This window comes from Onychostoma macrolepis, chromosome 03 (assembly GCF_012432095.1).
Source record: "Onychostoma macrolepis isolate SWU-2019 chromosome 03, ASM1243209v1, whole genome shotgun sequence".
NCBI lineage: Eukaryota > Metazoa > Chordata > Actinopteri > Cypriniformes > Cyprinidae > Onychostoma > Onychostoma macrolepis.
The window spans coordinates 15,788,315-15,805,524 of NC_081157.1; the positions used below are offsets into that span (position 1 = coordinate 15,788,315).

Genomic DNA, 17,210 nt, shown 5'->3' on the forward strand with positions numbered 1-17,210 from the left:
TTTTACTTTTGCTTTAAATAAATTTGTTTAGGCTTGGTGTTTATAATAAATGTTATTTAAAATGAATAATTCATTTGCTTTATACTTTCATTGTTCATTCTGGTTCAGTTCCGAAAACTATTACATTTAAAGTATTTGTTGTGGACTGAGGGAAACTAAAATACTGTACATGTCTGTAATGTTTATAATAATTATAAATGTCTTGTTTTATTTACTAGTATTTTACATTATTTCTAAAAGCAATAATGAAATAAAATGACTCATACGCCAATGCGACATCTTTCAACATCTCTTTGACCTACAGGTCAAACTGTATCTGGCGTACTTTACTAAAACTGTAAGAGAGATGGTATGATACAAATAGCACTGACTTCTGTGAAAATTCCATAATAAGCCTAATTTACATGCATGCACTGAAAAGAATGATGTACTGGATAGCACCTAAATAAACTGACTAATATTGTTGGATGTGAATAATGATTGAATACTGCACACTAAAGTGGAACAACTGTTCACTGTTTTATCATTGTTTCATAAACAGGAACAACATTCATCATACTGTGTTCTCATTATTAAAATGATCATTCAAGGTCTCCATGACAGTCCAGATCAACTCTTTCTTGGCTCAGTTCACATGAAATGTGATAGCACAGTAGCACAGAAAAGTCATAGCAATAAACAGTCAGATATGAAAATACATGTTGAAGTGAAACTGAATTTTTAACGAATGGGAGGAAAATACATAAAAACAAAAACATCCAACTTTACCCCCAGGTTCCAGCTGTTGAAGCGAGCCTCAAAGTCACTATCATCAGAGGAGATGGGCGGCCTCCTGTGTGCCTCCGCCTGGAGGAGAAACAGACAGTGAGGAACAAAGAAACGACAAACCATGTCCAGGGATGGAAACCGCTCTGGGGAATTCTGAATTATCCACCAATGTGTTGAACTAAAGAGACTATAAAATCTGCTAGACATGGCCAGAGATTAAGAAACCTCAATTTACAAATGCTTAACTTATGATAATTACATTATAATGTCACATTCTACAGTAAGTAACATTTATAGGATAATGTGAGTTTTGGAACAACTTTGACACCTCTTTTTATCATCTGGCTGCACAGCAAAGAACAGATTTTGACCATAAACATCAAATCACAAGATATTTGTCGTGAGCTATGAAACATACTGTATATCACCGTAGAGACTTATAAAATTGTTCTAAAAACTAAATATAACTTGACGTTATGTATATCTTGACAAATTATACATTTTTGATATTTTTAGAAATTGAATTACATTTTTTTTAGATTTTTATTATAGAAGAGAGAGAGAGAGAGAGAGAGAGATTGATCAAGTCACAGAGAGGGCTGGAGATACCGACATACTCCCCTCATGGCACACCAGATGTTTGACTTTTCCACATTATTTCTGCTTTCTCCTTCACATGCAGTAAATTCCTGCAGAGCGTCACATGACATACCGCCCCTCTTTGTTTTCAGACGCTGGTCTTTTGTCAGGAGAATCCAGCTCTATTAAGAGCGCTATATAATTTTAATGTTTCCAGGGAACTGTTGTTTCAAGTTCACTTTTGCCTCATCAGGAAAGAGAAGCAAGGAAATATCCAATAAAGCTCAATTCTAATGAAGTACATGGATACTGTTGACACTTAATAGGACTGTGGGAAAGAGATAGTTCACACAGAGCAAATAACTCACATTAAAGGAAGGTGTCTGAACCCATACCAGATAACAACTGGGACACATGGGAACATTCCTGGTTATAACCCAAAGCTATAAGAACTTGTGCAGACATAGTGTTATGGTTTCAATGTTTTATTAAAGAAACTGGATAAGTTGATTTCATGACAGTTTTAAGTTCTTACCATCTTGACATCATCCTTGATATCACGTTTGATGGGACTTGAGGACAGGGGTCTGGTTTTTGACTTATCGTTGAACAAATTCCTCTTCCTGTGGAAGAGAAAAAACTTTTAGCTCCCTTACACAAAATCCACATGCACAACAATCTAGATGCATCAGTCTTTTCCTTGTTGCCTTGGTCTCCATTAGCACATTCACAGGCATGCAGGGAAGCATAAAAAAGCTTATTTTTTACACATGATGGATATAATTGCATCATCTTTAAAACATCTAAAACACACATGGTCCATAGTTTCCAGTACTTGTAGTTCCCAGCAGACTTGACACACACTCGTGTCAGTTGGGAGCATATATTATACAGTATATCGTTTCCAGTTCACTGATATTTGTGATCTCTTTCTTTGCCCAGATAATTCCAGTTTGATCAGCTACGCTGAGGCCACCAACGACAACTTCAAAGGCTGAAACTCGTCTGACTAGATGTCGCTGATTTCGACAGCCATGACACATTTGTTTCATGGGCAAATTAAGAACGTGTTCTCGAGCTAATTATGAATGCTTAACGCAAATCTCAACTAATTAAACTAATCCCCCGTTAGTCAAATGATGAAGAGAGGGAGGATGTGATGACTATATGAAAGTCTTGACAAGTATTTGGAGACACATACACCCTCTTTTTTCCATTTTCTTTTTTCTGTGGTTTCGTTTGGACTTACTATTAAGCTCTAGCCTAAAATACACATCAGAAAGCAGTTTTAAAAGCACTGCAGTGTTTTCATTTTGCTGTCGATCACACAGCTACATGCAAGGCCTACAATTATTTATACGCTCATAGCAATGATGCTTGCATTTAAATATTTACGAAAGTATATCCACATGGATGAGAAAGTGCATACTTTTAAGTGTGCAATAAAACAATACAGCAGTACTGACACACTAATGTGTCAAAATCTTGAAGTGTGCAGATTCCATTTACATATAAGTATTACCATACCAAATGACAACCTTAAATTTCATTATTATTTTTCAGCACATTTCCTCTCACATGAAGCTAAAAGAAATAAGAACAGGAACACCATACAAAAATCTGTAATGAACTGAATTATGATGCAATTCACCCTTCCATCCCATGAATGTATATGACTGTATGTTTATGCCTTCAGAGCTTAATATATAGAATATATTCAGTAGAGAAAAAAAAAGTAACACTTTAGTATAGGAAAAAATTCTTACTATTAACTAGTTGCCTATTAACATGCCTATTATTAACATATTGGCTGTTTATTAGTACTTACAAAGCACATATTCTGCATGCCTAATCCTACTAAATAAACTTAACAGCTACTTTACTAACTATTAATAAGCAGCAAATGAGGAGTTTATTGAGGCAAAAGTCATAGTTAATGGTTTGCTAATAGCGAGCAATAGTAAGAATTGGACCTTAAAATTGTGACCAAAAAAACAAAAAAAACAAACAAAAAACACACAGATAATTAAAAAAAATGTCTCTCAATTCACAAGTCACCAATATTAACTGAATTGGACAGAAGACACTGGACTGAACTGACAATAAGAGGAATTGCTAAACTGCAAAGGAATTTAACACAGGTAATGGCATTCAGGGAAATGCAATGTTCTTCAACAATTATAATTAAATATATACCATTCAAACATAAATTAAATCATGCATCTGTCTGTCTGGAGAGAGGGGGAAAAAAGCATTAAAGTGCCCCCCCCCCCCACCAACCTTTCAACCACGACTATTATGCCACTACAACAAACATACCTTTCTGTTAAAAATGACACTTACTTATATTTCTATGAATTTTAATTGTAATTTAAATTCAAATCAAATTCTGCACCCTGTTTCATCTTGAATGAATTGAATTGAAATATTTGAGTCATGACAGTCTGGCTGCAGCATGTTGGAAGTTATGTTTCAGTCAACAATAACATTAATTTCGCAATGCTGTTGCTGTTACAAGTTGCTCACTGAGAAACAGCAGTTTATATACTATATACAACTATATAACAATGCATCACCGTTAACACTTCTGAATTACTTTAAAAGGGTGATGCCATGCCAAAACTGAATTGTGGATCTGTTGCGTCGCACCACTGGCGTTGCTCACGGCAGAAGTTGAAAAATGTTAAATTTTTCAAGCACCAACGCAGACGTCAGCCTAGTCTCGTGTAGCCAGACCTTCAGACTGATGGCAGAAGGTCTGGGAACTTTGGCCGCTTTGATTTGTCAAAGCCCGCCCAAGAGGCCATATGACTGACAGACAGGCAAAGCAACCAGTCATTTTTCGTTTTGTGCCGCGTAATGTTTCAGGGCGTGGATTGACCGGATTGTAAAACTCCTGGACATATTTTAAACATTCTATGCAGCGAACCTTAAATATTTCACATACTTCCAGCGTTTAGTTGATCCTGATAAGCGCTCATTGTCACAGTGGCTTTGTTCTTCCATGAAGGGGTTTGGTGTCACAGCATCTTTGTTTCCAGGTGGAATGTTAAAGAATGCGACACACACATCTCCCGGAAATTCTGTAGAAATCAACCAATCCGATGACGATTTCGAAACTCCTGAAGTGTTTCCAATTTTGTGTGCCGTATGTATCAGACGTTCAGTCAGCGGTCTGTGGGCGTGACGTCTAATGCGTCAGTCAATCAGATCACCTTGTGCAAATACCCTAGCGCAGACGCTAACTAATCACGTTCATGCAACACCAGAAAAGTAATGTGATTGGCTGTTGTGACTATGACGGTCGTGTTAGCACCGCTAAGCGTCAACTCCAACGCCCCATTTGAATGTAAACAAATCTTACAACTGGAAATCAGTTGAAAAATTGGCTAGTGGAATGCTGCCTTAAGGAAACAGTACATCCTCCAGTCATCTGACATACTATCTTGAACATACTGTGATTCAATAAGCAGGCATCATAGTCTCACATATTATACAGTACAAATGTAAACCGGGATGCAAGCATTGGTATGAGCTGTAGTGCAGCATGTCAACCAGATGGGGCTAAAAAGAAACAATATATAGTATACACATATATATAGCTCGATGTCTGCACACTACATCAAAGAACAGATCTAAAAGGGCACTGCAGCTAAATCTGCTGGACTGCTTGCATACTACACACACACAGTCTACCTTCCCTTTGAGCTGTCAGATGAGGGCCAGCCATTGTGATTGGCGCCTGGCCGTTAACAGGTGGATGGGGATAATTGAATCAGATGAGAGTGTGGGATCAAAGAGCTGTGGGGGCAGATTGTGGAGGTGCTGCTGCCCTGCGGCCTGATTAAAGCCCCATGTCCTGACCTGCAGCTGCTCAGAACGGCCTCGGCCTCAGGGACATGTCCTCATCCACACCACTTAAAAACATAAGGCCAAAGCATTCATGCGTACTTGACTCAAACCTTGGACTCAGGAACACATCTGAGGTCTCTTACGGCCGTCGCTGCCGCCGCTGTAATATTTGGCAACTGTTGGAGACTCTGGCTAATGTTTCCGGTGAACACATAAAACACAGACAGACAGATGGGAAGGTTCACATGAGGAAACTATGGCAACTAGGTCTTTAAATGATCTGAACAACATCTCAGTGGCCACAAGGTGTTGCTATGCATTATTAGGGCATTCTGAGTGGCTGCTATGGTGTTGCTAGTAAGCTACGCATGTGTTCTGATTAGTTGTAAAAGCATTACTAGGCTGTTGCTAGCAAGTTTTGGGTGGTCAGTAAAGGTGTGGTCACATTAGAAGAATTTGGTAAAAAAGGCCCATTGTCTAATGCCAGTAGTGTAGTGATATATGAAACACAGCTCACACAGAAGTCACATTCAAACCAAGTATCTGTTTTGTTGGTCAACGTGGTGAATTGACATGACCCAGTGAATCCGATGCAAAATCTGTATGAGAAAATCTTTCGCCCTCATGCAAAATTCTAGATTGCACCACTTTCTATTGAAATGACTATGGATATTTGTGAAACATTGGTAAATGTGACCACACATTAATGCACTGGTTTTGTAACTGGTTGCCAGGGCAGTGCTATATGTTACTTAAGTGTTTTCAGTAATTATTTGTATGCTGCTAGTGTGTTTTATACAATGGGGAAAAAAAGAAAAATAATTTTAAAAAGTTACAAATTTTTCCAGATACATTTACATTTTTAGATTCTTAACTGCATTAGAAAATTGTTTCAAATAATACTACTTTGTTTTGTGTCAATTCAAATGTATTAATTTACTGAATGCAAGACGTCTCATTGAGCCAATAAATTCACTAACTTTGGCACTTGACACACAAACCTCAAGAAAGGTGATAATCAGCAAATGTAGAAAGATGAGCCTTTAACATCACAACAAAACAAATGACCATCAATAACAAAACAACAACATAAGTTGTTGAAAAAAATTAAATAAAACTTCATGCTGCAATGCATGCTGGGAACCCATAAGCTTAACATTTTAGCAATATTCTTCAATTCAAAATTCTGGTAACACTTTAGTATAGGGACCAATTCTCACTATTAACTAGTTACTTATTAGCATGCCTACTATTAACAAATTGGCTGTTTACTAGTACTTATAAAGCACATATTCTGCATGACCATATTCTACATCCTTAATCCTACCCAATACCTAAACTTAACAACCACCTAACTAACTATTAATAAACATCAATTTAGCAGTTTATTACGGCAAAAGTCATAGTTAATGGTTTGTTAATGGCGAGAATTGGACTTTAAAACAAAGTGTGACCAAAATTCTTTATTCAGACATTGTCCTCTTTTTAGAACAAACTGCATTATTGAAGCACTATTTTCCTGTTTATCACTGTAAATCTGCACATAAAAAAATAAAATAAAAAAACTTGCTGCGGCACTAAGCACTCATCAGCATGTCTCACTGCTCTCAGATCTGTTACACATAAGCCAAGCACAACAAATGTGCCGTGTTTAAGCCTCTCTAAACTCACGTATGCTTGGGGAGCCAAAGTTAAGTGAAGATCGCCATCAGGTGGGCAAACATGGAATGGTCTACCACTCAGTGTCATTACTTTCCTGGCCATAAAAGATATTTCACAAACTAATTTACGTAATATGAGAGAAAAAAATAAATCTTAGTACTGATACTTACTGTTACATCATAGAAAATCACCTTGTTTGCAGGTGTGTTTTTTTTTATCCTTATAATTTACATTAAAAACAACAATTATGTTTTTTTTCATATATTTTTTTTCCTTCCCCAAATTACAACAAAGAGAATGAGATTTCTTTCTTTTCTTTTTTTTGTTTTGTTTTGTTTTGTTTACAACAGGCTACTGAGAATATGGGGATAATGTGCCCATTGTCATGAAAAGAAAATGCAAAAAAGCCTTAACTGCCCTAAATGGGGCAATTTTTTTTTTTTTTTTTTAAAGAAAATACTTTTGTTTTGTTTTGTTACAGTCACCCAATTTAGCGTTTTCATTTTACATCAGTCATCTGAAATGTTCATATACAAGCAGAAATAAAGTACTAAAGTGTATGAAAAGCACAAAATATCAAACTCTGTGGCTTGAAGAAGCATGTCCAATTTCTTAAAAGAAAAACAACACCTAGTGTTTCAAATGTAATATATAGACATAACGATTATACACAAAAGCAGTAAAACTTCAAACAATGTTCAATAGCAACGGATTAAAGACAAAAAAGAAAAAGCAAAGGGGAAAAAAAAGACTCCCATGACAATTGTTTTCACCCATGAAAACCACAAAAGCAGAACTGTTATATCATCACCTGACTGACTGACTGACTGACTGAAAGCAAACACAGCCACATCAGAGAAGAGCCGCAAGCTCAAAGCTTTAATCTGATCTAAATGAGTGCGACACATAAAAGACACGGCTGCAATTTTCTCCAGCAGGACTTGAGTCTGTGATCTAAATGCCTTTAATGGTCTTCTCCAAATTTAAGCACTGAAGCACAAGTCCAGGCTTTCAAGCAGATGGACTTCCTCTATCTGCTGACTGCTTCAATTGAAAGATCTCTAATTTCAGAAGAAGCAGTTTAATCTTCAGCTGTGAGGGTCAATGGACTCTTTGAGTCATGATTTGAAATTGCAGAAAAACACAGGCCTGGCATTGCCACACATTCATTTGTGTGGCTAAACACAAGCATGTGTCTCTCCCAATGATTTTGTCTTGCATAGTTGAGGTTAAAGGCCTATTCACACCAAAAGCGACATGACAAAACAACAGAAAAAAAAACAGCTTTTACATGCTCCCATACTCAGAGATCAGGATCTCTCTATATATCTGTAATGCTTGTTTCAGACGACCAACGGTATGATACACAAATATTACTTCATAACTTGGTAAATTTTCATACTCAGTAGGATTGCTTTATTTTAATTTAAAGACTGTTGCTGCAAAAAGTCTAAAAAAAGACATCCTGAAAAACGTCGCTCTGTTCCTATACAGAGCGTAAGTAACAAAGCACAATTTAAAAACTGCACATAGTATAGTAACTATTTCATTATTAATGCAATGACATGATCATAATATTGTGAAAACTAAACATAATAAAGGCATAAAAACTGTCTGTATTTCATAATACATTCTTAAACTATCTACAAAATGCACAAAGTTCTAAAAATAAAAAACACAATTATTATATCACTATGATTTTTTGTTGATTATTACTCTTACTATACATTACTTCTAATGTGCATAAAGCAAAGACACTTGTAGTCTTCACATAAATGAGGTGATTACTTTTTTTTTCAATAGACAAAGAGAAGGTATACATACTGATGAAGAACAGTGTGCAATAAAAACACTGTGTATAAAGTACAGCCACATTGTGTAAAATAATAATAATAATAATAATAATAAATATACACTGAACAAAATTATAAACGCAACACTTTTGTTTTTGCCCCCATTTTTCATGAGCTGAACTCAAAGATCTAAGACTTTTTCTATGTCCACAAAAGGCCTATTTCTCTCAAATATCATTCACAAATCTGTCGAAATCTGTGTTAGTGAGCACTTCTGCTGCGTTTATTTGCGTTCAACTCGTAAATACGATGTATCCGACATGACTTGAACGCACCATTCTCCTTTGCCGAGATACTCCATCCACCTCACAGGTGTGGCATAACAAGATGCTGATTAGTCAGCATGATTATTGCACAGGTGTGCCTTAGGCTGGCCACAAAAAAAGGCCACTCTAAAATGTGCAGTTTTATCACACAGCGCAATGCCACAGATGTCGCAAGTTTTGAGGGAGCGTGCAATTGGCATGCTGACTGCAGGAATGTCCACCAGAGCTGTTGCCCATGAAATGAATGTTCATTTCTCTACCATAAGCAGTCTCCAAAGGCGTTTCAGAGAATTTGGCAGTACATACAACCGGCCTCACAACCGCAAACCACATGTAACCACACCAGCCCAGAACCTCCACATCCAGCATCTTCACCTCCAAGATCGTCTGAGACCAGCCACCCGAACAGCTGCTGCAACAATCGGTTTGCATAACCAAAGAATTTCTGCACAAACTATCAGAAACCGTCTCAGGGAAGCTCATCTGCATGCTCGTCGTCCTCATCAGGGTCTCGACCTGACTGCAGTTCGTCGTCGTAACCGACTTGAGTTGGCAAATGCTCACATTCGATGGCGTCTGGCACTTTGGACAGGTGTTCTCTTCATGGATGAATCCCGGTTTTCACTGTACAGGGCAGATGGCAGACAGCGTGTGGCGTCGTGTGGGTGAGCGGTTTGCTGATGGCCCATGGTGGTGGTGGGGTTATCGCGTGGCCCATGGTGGCGGTGGGGTTATGGTATGGGCAGGCGTATGTTATGAACAACAAACACAGGTGCATTTTATTGAGATGCCGTGATGAGATCCTGAGGCCCACTGTTGTGCCATTCATCCACGACCATCACCTCATGTTACAGCATGATAATGCACGGCCCCATGTTGCAAGGATCTGTACACAATTCCTGGAAGCTGAAAAAATCCCAGTTCTTGCATGGCCAGCATACTCACCAGACATGTCACCCATTGAGCATGTTTGGGATGCTCTGGATTGGCGTATACGACAGCGTGTTCCAGTTCCTGCCAATATCCAGCAACTTCGCACAGCCATTGAAGAGGAGTGGACCAACATCCACAGGCCACAATCAACAACCTGATCAACTCTATGCAAAGGAGATGTGTTGCACTGCGTGAGGCAAATGGTGGTCACACCAGATACTGACTGGTTTTCAGACCCCCCCAGACCCCCCAATACAGTAAAACTGCACATTTTAGAGTGGCCTTTTATTGTGGCCAGCCTAAGGCACACCTGTGCAATAATCATGCTGTCTAATCAGCATCTCGATATGCCACACCTGTGAGGTGGATGGAGTATCTCGGCAAAGTAGAAGTGCTCACTAACACAGATTTAGACAGATTTGTGAACAATATTTGAGAGAAATAGGCCTTTTGTGTACATAGAAAAAGTCTTAGATCTTTGAGTTCAGCTCATGAAAAATGGGGACAAAAACAAAAGTGTTGCATTTATAATTTTATTCAGTGTATATATATATATATATATATATACACACACAGTATACATACATATATATATATATATATATATATATATATATATATACACATATATATATATATATATATATATATATATATATATATATATATACATATATATATATATATATATATATATATATATATATATATATGTATATATATATGTATGTATGTATGTTTGTGTGTGTAAATAACAACATAATTAAATAACAATAACAAGTGAAAAGTTTTAGTGTGTTCATAATGTAATAATTCATCATACATGTTATATAAAAAAAGAGATCAATATTTTGTAATGTTTTGAAAAAAATGATCATATTAACAATATTTTATTACAATACCAATGTAATACTGGACACAGCATGTGCAGATATTACATTATCCTTAATGTGCAATAGAGTGTACGAAATAGTCTTACAAGTCAGAGCTCAAAGGAGCACTTTGTGATTCTTGGCTCAAGCTTCCGAGATAAAGTGAGTTTCAGGGAATGCTTTTATCTTCGGCAACTGACATTACTAAAGACCAGCCGGATCATCACTGAACTGAACACTGCGGTGGAGGAGAACGTACAGAACATCATGCTTTCATAATACATCTCACTGGCACTGAATCTTTTCATCTAAGCACTTTTCTCTTCTGGGACAAGATAGCTTGTGAATCTAAAGTATCATTCACAACTACAGCAATTTGGATCAACCTGAACTTTTTCATTTTCAGTAAGAGTTGGTGACTTCTGCCAACATAACTTAGCATTGATTGTGTGCTGGCGCAACTTACAGTGGTGTGAAAAAGTGTTGGCCCCCTTCCTGATTTTAAATTTTTGCATATTTGTCACACTTAAAAGATTCAGATCATCAAACAAATTTTAATATTACACAAAGATAATGCAAGTAAATACAAAATGCAGTTTTTAAATGATGATTTCATTTATTAAGGGAAAAAAAGCTGTCCAAACCTACCTGGCCCTACGTGAAAAATTAATTGCCCCCTCTTATTAAATCATAAAAGAACTATGATTAACCACATTATTTTAGAAAGCTGAGTTAAATTTCACTAGCCAAACCCAGGCCTGATTACTGCCAGACCTGTTTAATCAAGAAATCACTTAAATAGATCCTGTCTGACAAAGTGAAGCATGTTTAAAGAGCAACACATCATTCCGTGATCTTAAGAAATTCATAAACAGATGAGAAACAAAATAGTTTACACGTATCAGTCTGGAAAGGGTTATAAAGCCATTTCTAAGGCTTTGGGACTCCAGCAAACCATGGTCAGAGCCATTATCCACAAATGGAGAAACCTTGGAACAGTAGTGAAGCTTCCCAGGAGTGGCCGGCCTACCAAAATTACTCCAAGAGCACAAAAACGACTCATCCAGGAGGTCATAAAAGAACCCAGAACAACATTTAAAGAACTGCAGGCCTCACTTGCCTCAATTAAGGTCAGTGTTCATGATTCAACAATAAGAAAGAGACTGGGCAAAAACAGCATCCATGGGGGAGTTCCAAGGCAAAAGCCATTGCTGACCAAAAAGAACACAAAGGCTCGTCTCACATTTGCCAAAAAATATCTTGATTATCCCCAAGACTTTTGGGCAAATATTCTGTGGACTGATGCGACAAAAGTTGAACTTTTTTGGAAGATGTGTGTCCCGTTACATCTGGCGTAAAACCAACAAAGCATTTCATAAAAAGAACATCATACCAACAGTCAAACATGGTGGTGGTATTGTGATGGCCTGAGGCTGCTTTGCAGCTTCAGAACCTGGATGACTTGCCAAAATTGATGGAACCATGAATTCTGCACTCTATCAGAAAATCCTGAAGGAGAATGTCCGGCCACCAGTTTGTGACCTCAAGCTCAAGTGCACTTGGGTTATGCAGCAGTGCAATGATTCCAAACACAGCAGCAAGTCCACCTCTGAATGTCTCAAGAAAAACAAAATTAAGGTTTTGGAGAGGCCAAATCAAAGTCTGGACTTAAATCCAATTGAGATGCTGTGGCATGACCTTAAACAGTCCATTCATGCTCGAAAACCCTCCAATGTGGCTGAAGTAAAACAATTCTGCAAAGAAGAGTGGGCCAAAATTTCCTCCACAGCGATGTGAAAGACTCATTGCCAGTTATCGCAAACGCTTGATTGCAGTTGTTGCTGCAAAGGGTGGCACAACCAGTTATTAGATTTAGGGGGAGTACTTTTTCATGTAGTGCCAAGCAGGTTTGGACAGCTTTTTTCCCTTAATAAATTAAATCATTATTTCAAAACTGCATTTTGTATTTACTTGGGTTATCTTTGATTAATATTTAAATTTGTTTGGTGATCTGAAACATTAAAGTGTGACAAACATGCAAAAAAAGAAATAATCAGGAAGGGGGCCAACACTTTTTCACACCACTGTATATACAACCTTTTTCGCTCTAGAAAGTTTACTTTTAACAACACAAAAATTATTTTACGTCTGCATGAACCAGTGACAAACTGGTGTAAATGGGACTATAGAACTATTGGCTCAAAGGAAAAGGCATAGAAGGATGTGGACTGTCTGGGTCAACACTTTAGAGACAACACTGCCACTTGCTTTTAAGAAGGAAAACATAGCTGAAGCTCAGTAGGAATCATAAGTGACAGTTTAATGGGATTTTGCCAGAGAGAACAGGAGAGTCGTTGACGGTGGGGCTGGGGATGTGTAGAGATTTGTGAATGACAGGTCTTCCAGTTCTGAGGAGATCTGCAGAGCTTTCTGTGGAGTTTTGAGGGCACTACTTCTGCATGAAGCTACTAAAAAATATTTTGAAACATGTCTTTTTTCTTCGTCCATGTGTAAGTCAGTGTTCTTCAAAATATTTTGGATCACAATGTAGTGAAATTATGTTTTGATTTGATTGATTTTGGTCATTTTATGACACAGTAACTGCACACAATTGCGCTAGAAACTTGTCAATGTTCTGTATTTCTGCATAAATTTGCCCAAAATGATCAGATCAGATCTTTATCTAATATAGGAATCCCTAAGAAGCTTTACAGTGGCCTCGATGAAATGTTGTTCTTATTATAATGACTGCATTTGGTAATTAAATATATTTGTATGAGCACTAAATGGTATCAAACTATCATGTGTCCTCAGGCAAACAATTTCTTACAGATCTGTTCTAGTTTCATGGCTCTTGAATTATTCCATGCTCTCTTTCTTCTCACATTAATGAATGCATGCATGAATGAATGAATAAATAATTAAATAAATACAAATCTTCTTTTCTACTTTTTTTTTCTTCTTCTTCTTTTTTTTTATTGTCATGATTTTAACATTGGATTTTATAATTTGTTTATTAAATTGAAAACAAGTAATTACCCAATGATTAGCTTCATGTTGGGGTTCTGTCACCCTGAAGGGGTTTATTTTGCAATAATGATTGGCTGAATGTACATTACCCTACAAAGCTATTAGGCTCATTCCAGGTCAGTTCAATCAAATTTCAGAAACTTCCCTGACTCAAATTTTTGATTTGCTAATATTTTTTTTTCAGAAGAAAGATAAGCACGTATAGTGATGAAAGCCAAATTATTAAATGTCATGGATGAATATTTACGGAGTAATCCACTATTTTTTAGAAGGTGGTCAATATGGCAATTTTCACCTGAGATTTAAAGCCAAATTACAGGGGGGTAAAAATGACTTCAGAAAGATGGCAGCATCACAATGTTATTTTTACACAGAGATATGTGACTCTATTAGTAAAATCTGTTGACTTGAGCAATCTTTGTTGCATTATGCGCCAATGGTGACCATTCAAAAGTGGTCAAGTTTCAAAAATTCAGTCAAATGTTTTTTCTCCAAAGTTTGTAGGCCTGTAACTCAAAAAGTTTTAAAGATATCTTAATGCCCTTTTAGACATTGGGTCTTACCAAACTTCCCTTTTGGAATCTTCTTCTTTAAGGCCCTATATGGTTCGGTTCCAGAGATATTAGAATTTCAATATGGCTCCAGGAGTAAATTATTAAATTGTACACATTTCGGTGGTCAAAAACCAGATGTGGGTCACTTTGTATACAGCCAATACTTATTGTATTAAAAGTGAATAAGTAATGTTGAAACTAGAAATGCACCTTTTGTGTCTTAATTTGTTGTTACAAATTAAAATAGCTGTTTACTATTTTATTTTAAAATGTAATTTATTTCTGTGATGGCAAAGTTAAATTTTCCTCACCATTACTGCAATCTGCAGTGTCACATGATCCTTCAGAAATCATTCTAATATTGTTTTGCTGCTCAGAAAGCATTTCTTCTTATTGTCAATGTTGAAAATATTTGCGCTGCTTAATATTTACTTTTTTTCAGGATGCTTAGAAAATTAAATTATTAATAGAATAACAATTATTTGAAATCAAAATATTTTGTAATATTATAAATGTCTTTAAACAGGGGTGTTCATTTTTGTTAATTAAAAATAAATAAATAAATAAAACTTTCAGTCCCCAAACTTTTGAAACTGAAATCATTTAAAGCATCTATATATAACTTTACCTTTAAATCCTGATTTTATTATTATTATTAGTAGAAGTAATAGCATCAATATTAATTTTAATCACTCGGGCCTGTGAATCAAAGGTCTGTGTACTAACATAAGCTTTGATGTCTTTATGCAAAATATCAATTTTCTTTTTTATTTTTGTTTCTTTTGATTTTGGTGTGAACTACAGTATGACCTGGACATGTAGGTCCTTTTCATGAGACAAGACTCACAATTATTCATCCATCCTACTGCTTGTTCTATGCAGGGTTGTGGGCCACAAGTAAGCAATTAATCAATCACATACTGTATATCACATCACATCCTAACCTCAACACAGGTGGCTTAATCTGTGATCTGTAATCTGTGTCATACCTGTGTGTGTTTGAGAGGGGTGAGGTGGACCATGAGCCATCAGTCTGACCCAACTCCCCAGACACCCAGTCCGGCAGGACGGCAGATCCCTGCTCCTGTGACTTTGCCAGCAATGGCTCATCAAAATAAATGGACTAAAAGCAGGAAAAAATCAAAATGCTCAACAATCACCACTGATTCCAGGTCTCAGACCTATAAACCTTTTTATGGTGTTATGTTGCCTTATACAAATCAACGTAAATGCATGTATCAGTGCAGTATTTACCATGTACGTAGGTAAAGTCTTGAGGCTGCCTGCTTCAGGTTTGTGGGTAAAGGGCCCCTCTAAAACTCCTTTTCTGAGCATGTGCAGAAGGAGTCGGGCGTGCATGTTACGATTTTTCCTTCCAGTCAGTCCAGAGCCACAGGTCTCAGGATCACACAACTTTTTAATCCACAGTGCACACCGCTGCCGCTCTGATGGGCAAATGTAGTTTTGAAAAATATAAATTTCAAGTAAGTTTTCAAGTAGAATTTTCTTATTTGTAGCCTTACAAATCCTGTGTTGAAATGACAGAGCTCTCTCTCTCTCTATATATATATATATTCTCACCTGTCTTGTCGGTCAATTTAAGCACATATGGCTTCATATCCACTAGGTAATGATCAAACTCAGAGTCCAGAATCCCAAAACAGTCCTGATCACTCATGTTGCTCCTGAATACATGAAAAGACTAATTAAAACAACCCGTAGTTTATTGTATCCATATGTAACTTTAGGTATGTATTTTTGGTTTTAGCTAATTATCATGGTTAGTAGACAGCAATAAATGACAGATATGTCATTATTTGTCAACCTACAGCATGCAGCCAATAACATGCTTTTAAAATTCTTAAGAATACATAATTAGTCATATTTATGTGATGTAGTTTAATAGTTTATATTAAATCATAATTTATAGATACACAATTCTTTTTTCATCATTTTGTTAGCTCACCAGTTAGCAGAACTCATTCACAAATATTGAGAAGCGCTAACAGTTACTTCTGCGACAGGCTTATATAAAGTGCTAATGTAAACGTAAGTATTAATGTAAACGTAAGTTTACGGTAAATACTTGTTGAGCACTAAATCATTTTGAATGATAATAATGTCTTCGTATAGTGTCATCTGCAGCTGTGATTGTGCGCTGTTCCTCCACTTGTTGCTACTTTACGCTCCCAAACGGTTTCAAACTGACAAACTGTGAAGTCACATATCACTCACGCCTTTACTGTTTCAAAATAAAAGTCTCACATAACTGAGTTGTATCTGTCACCGTGATGTATTTTTTACTTTGTAAACGTAACTACTTTGTTTTGTACAATTTTGCTTTCTTTTTATTGCAAACTGAGATTCAAATACTCAACTTTATAACATATTCGGATATTTGCTATCCAACATTAGAGGACTAACTGTTGTAACGTACTATAGAATTTTTTTCTCTATTTTATATATTTTATCCTGACTGCTAAACACAAGCTAGTCACATGCTCCTTGCAAAAGCTTGTGTATTAGAGCTTTAAATTTCTGCAATATCACTCACACCGACCGAGACAACTTTATTTAGTTGTATTGTTTCTACTTTTTGTTTTCTATGATACGTTTACGTGCGCATTTTACTTTTAATTTGAAGAATTTTATTCCCCTTGACGCCGGAAAAGAGCTTATTATTCGTGGCCTCGTTCCGTTCATCACGAGAAGCGTTTCCGTTTCCTAGCAACCATAAAATCGCACATGAAACAAACCCATGTAGTTAAATTTGATATTTAGGGTACTTTATTTATTTATTTACAAACTATTAATTGCATTTATTAGAAACAGGTTAACCCG

At 36.5% G+C, this 17,210-nt stretch overlaps 1 protein-coding gene across 5 annotated transcripts in view; it reads right to left on the reverse strand.

The window, feature by feature from the left end:
* Positions 1-16,568, reverse strand: part of cep112 (centrosomal protein 112) — a 178,135-nt gene extending 161,567 nt beyond the window's left edge. For all 5 annotated transcript variants that reach the window (XM_058770000.1, XM_058769999.1, XM_058770003.1 and 2 more), the window contains exons 1-6: positions 16,336-16,568; positions 15,951-16,054; positions 15,624-15,814; positions 15,359-15,492; positions 1,883-1,970; positions 769-846 (exon numbers count right to left, since the gene is read on the reverse strand). In XM_058770000.1, the coding sequence (XP_058625983.1) occupies positions 769-846; positions 1,883-1,970; positions 15,359-15,492; positions 15,624-15,814; positions 15,951-16,054; positions 16,336-16,352 (612 nt within the window). In that variant the 5' untranslated portion in view covers positions 16,353-16,568. The remainder of the gene's footprint in view (positions 1-768; positions 847-1,882; positions 1,971-15,358; positions 15,493-15,623; positions 15,815-15,950; positions 16,055-16,335) is intronic.
* Positions 16,569-17,210: the final 642 nt, after the last annotated feature.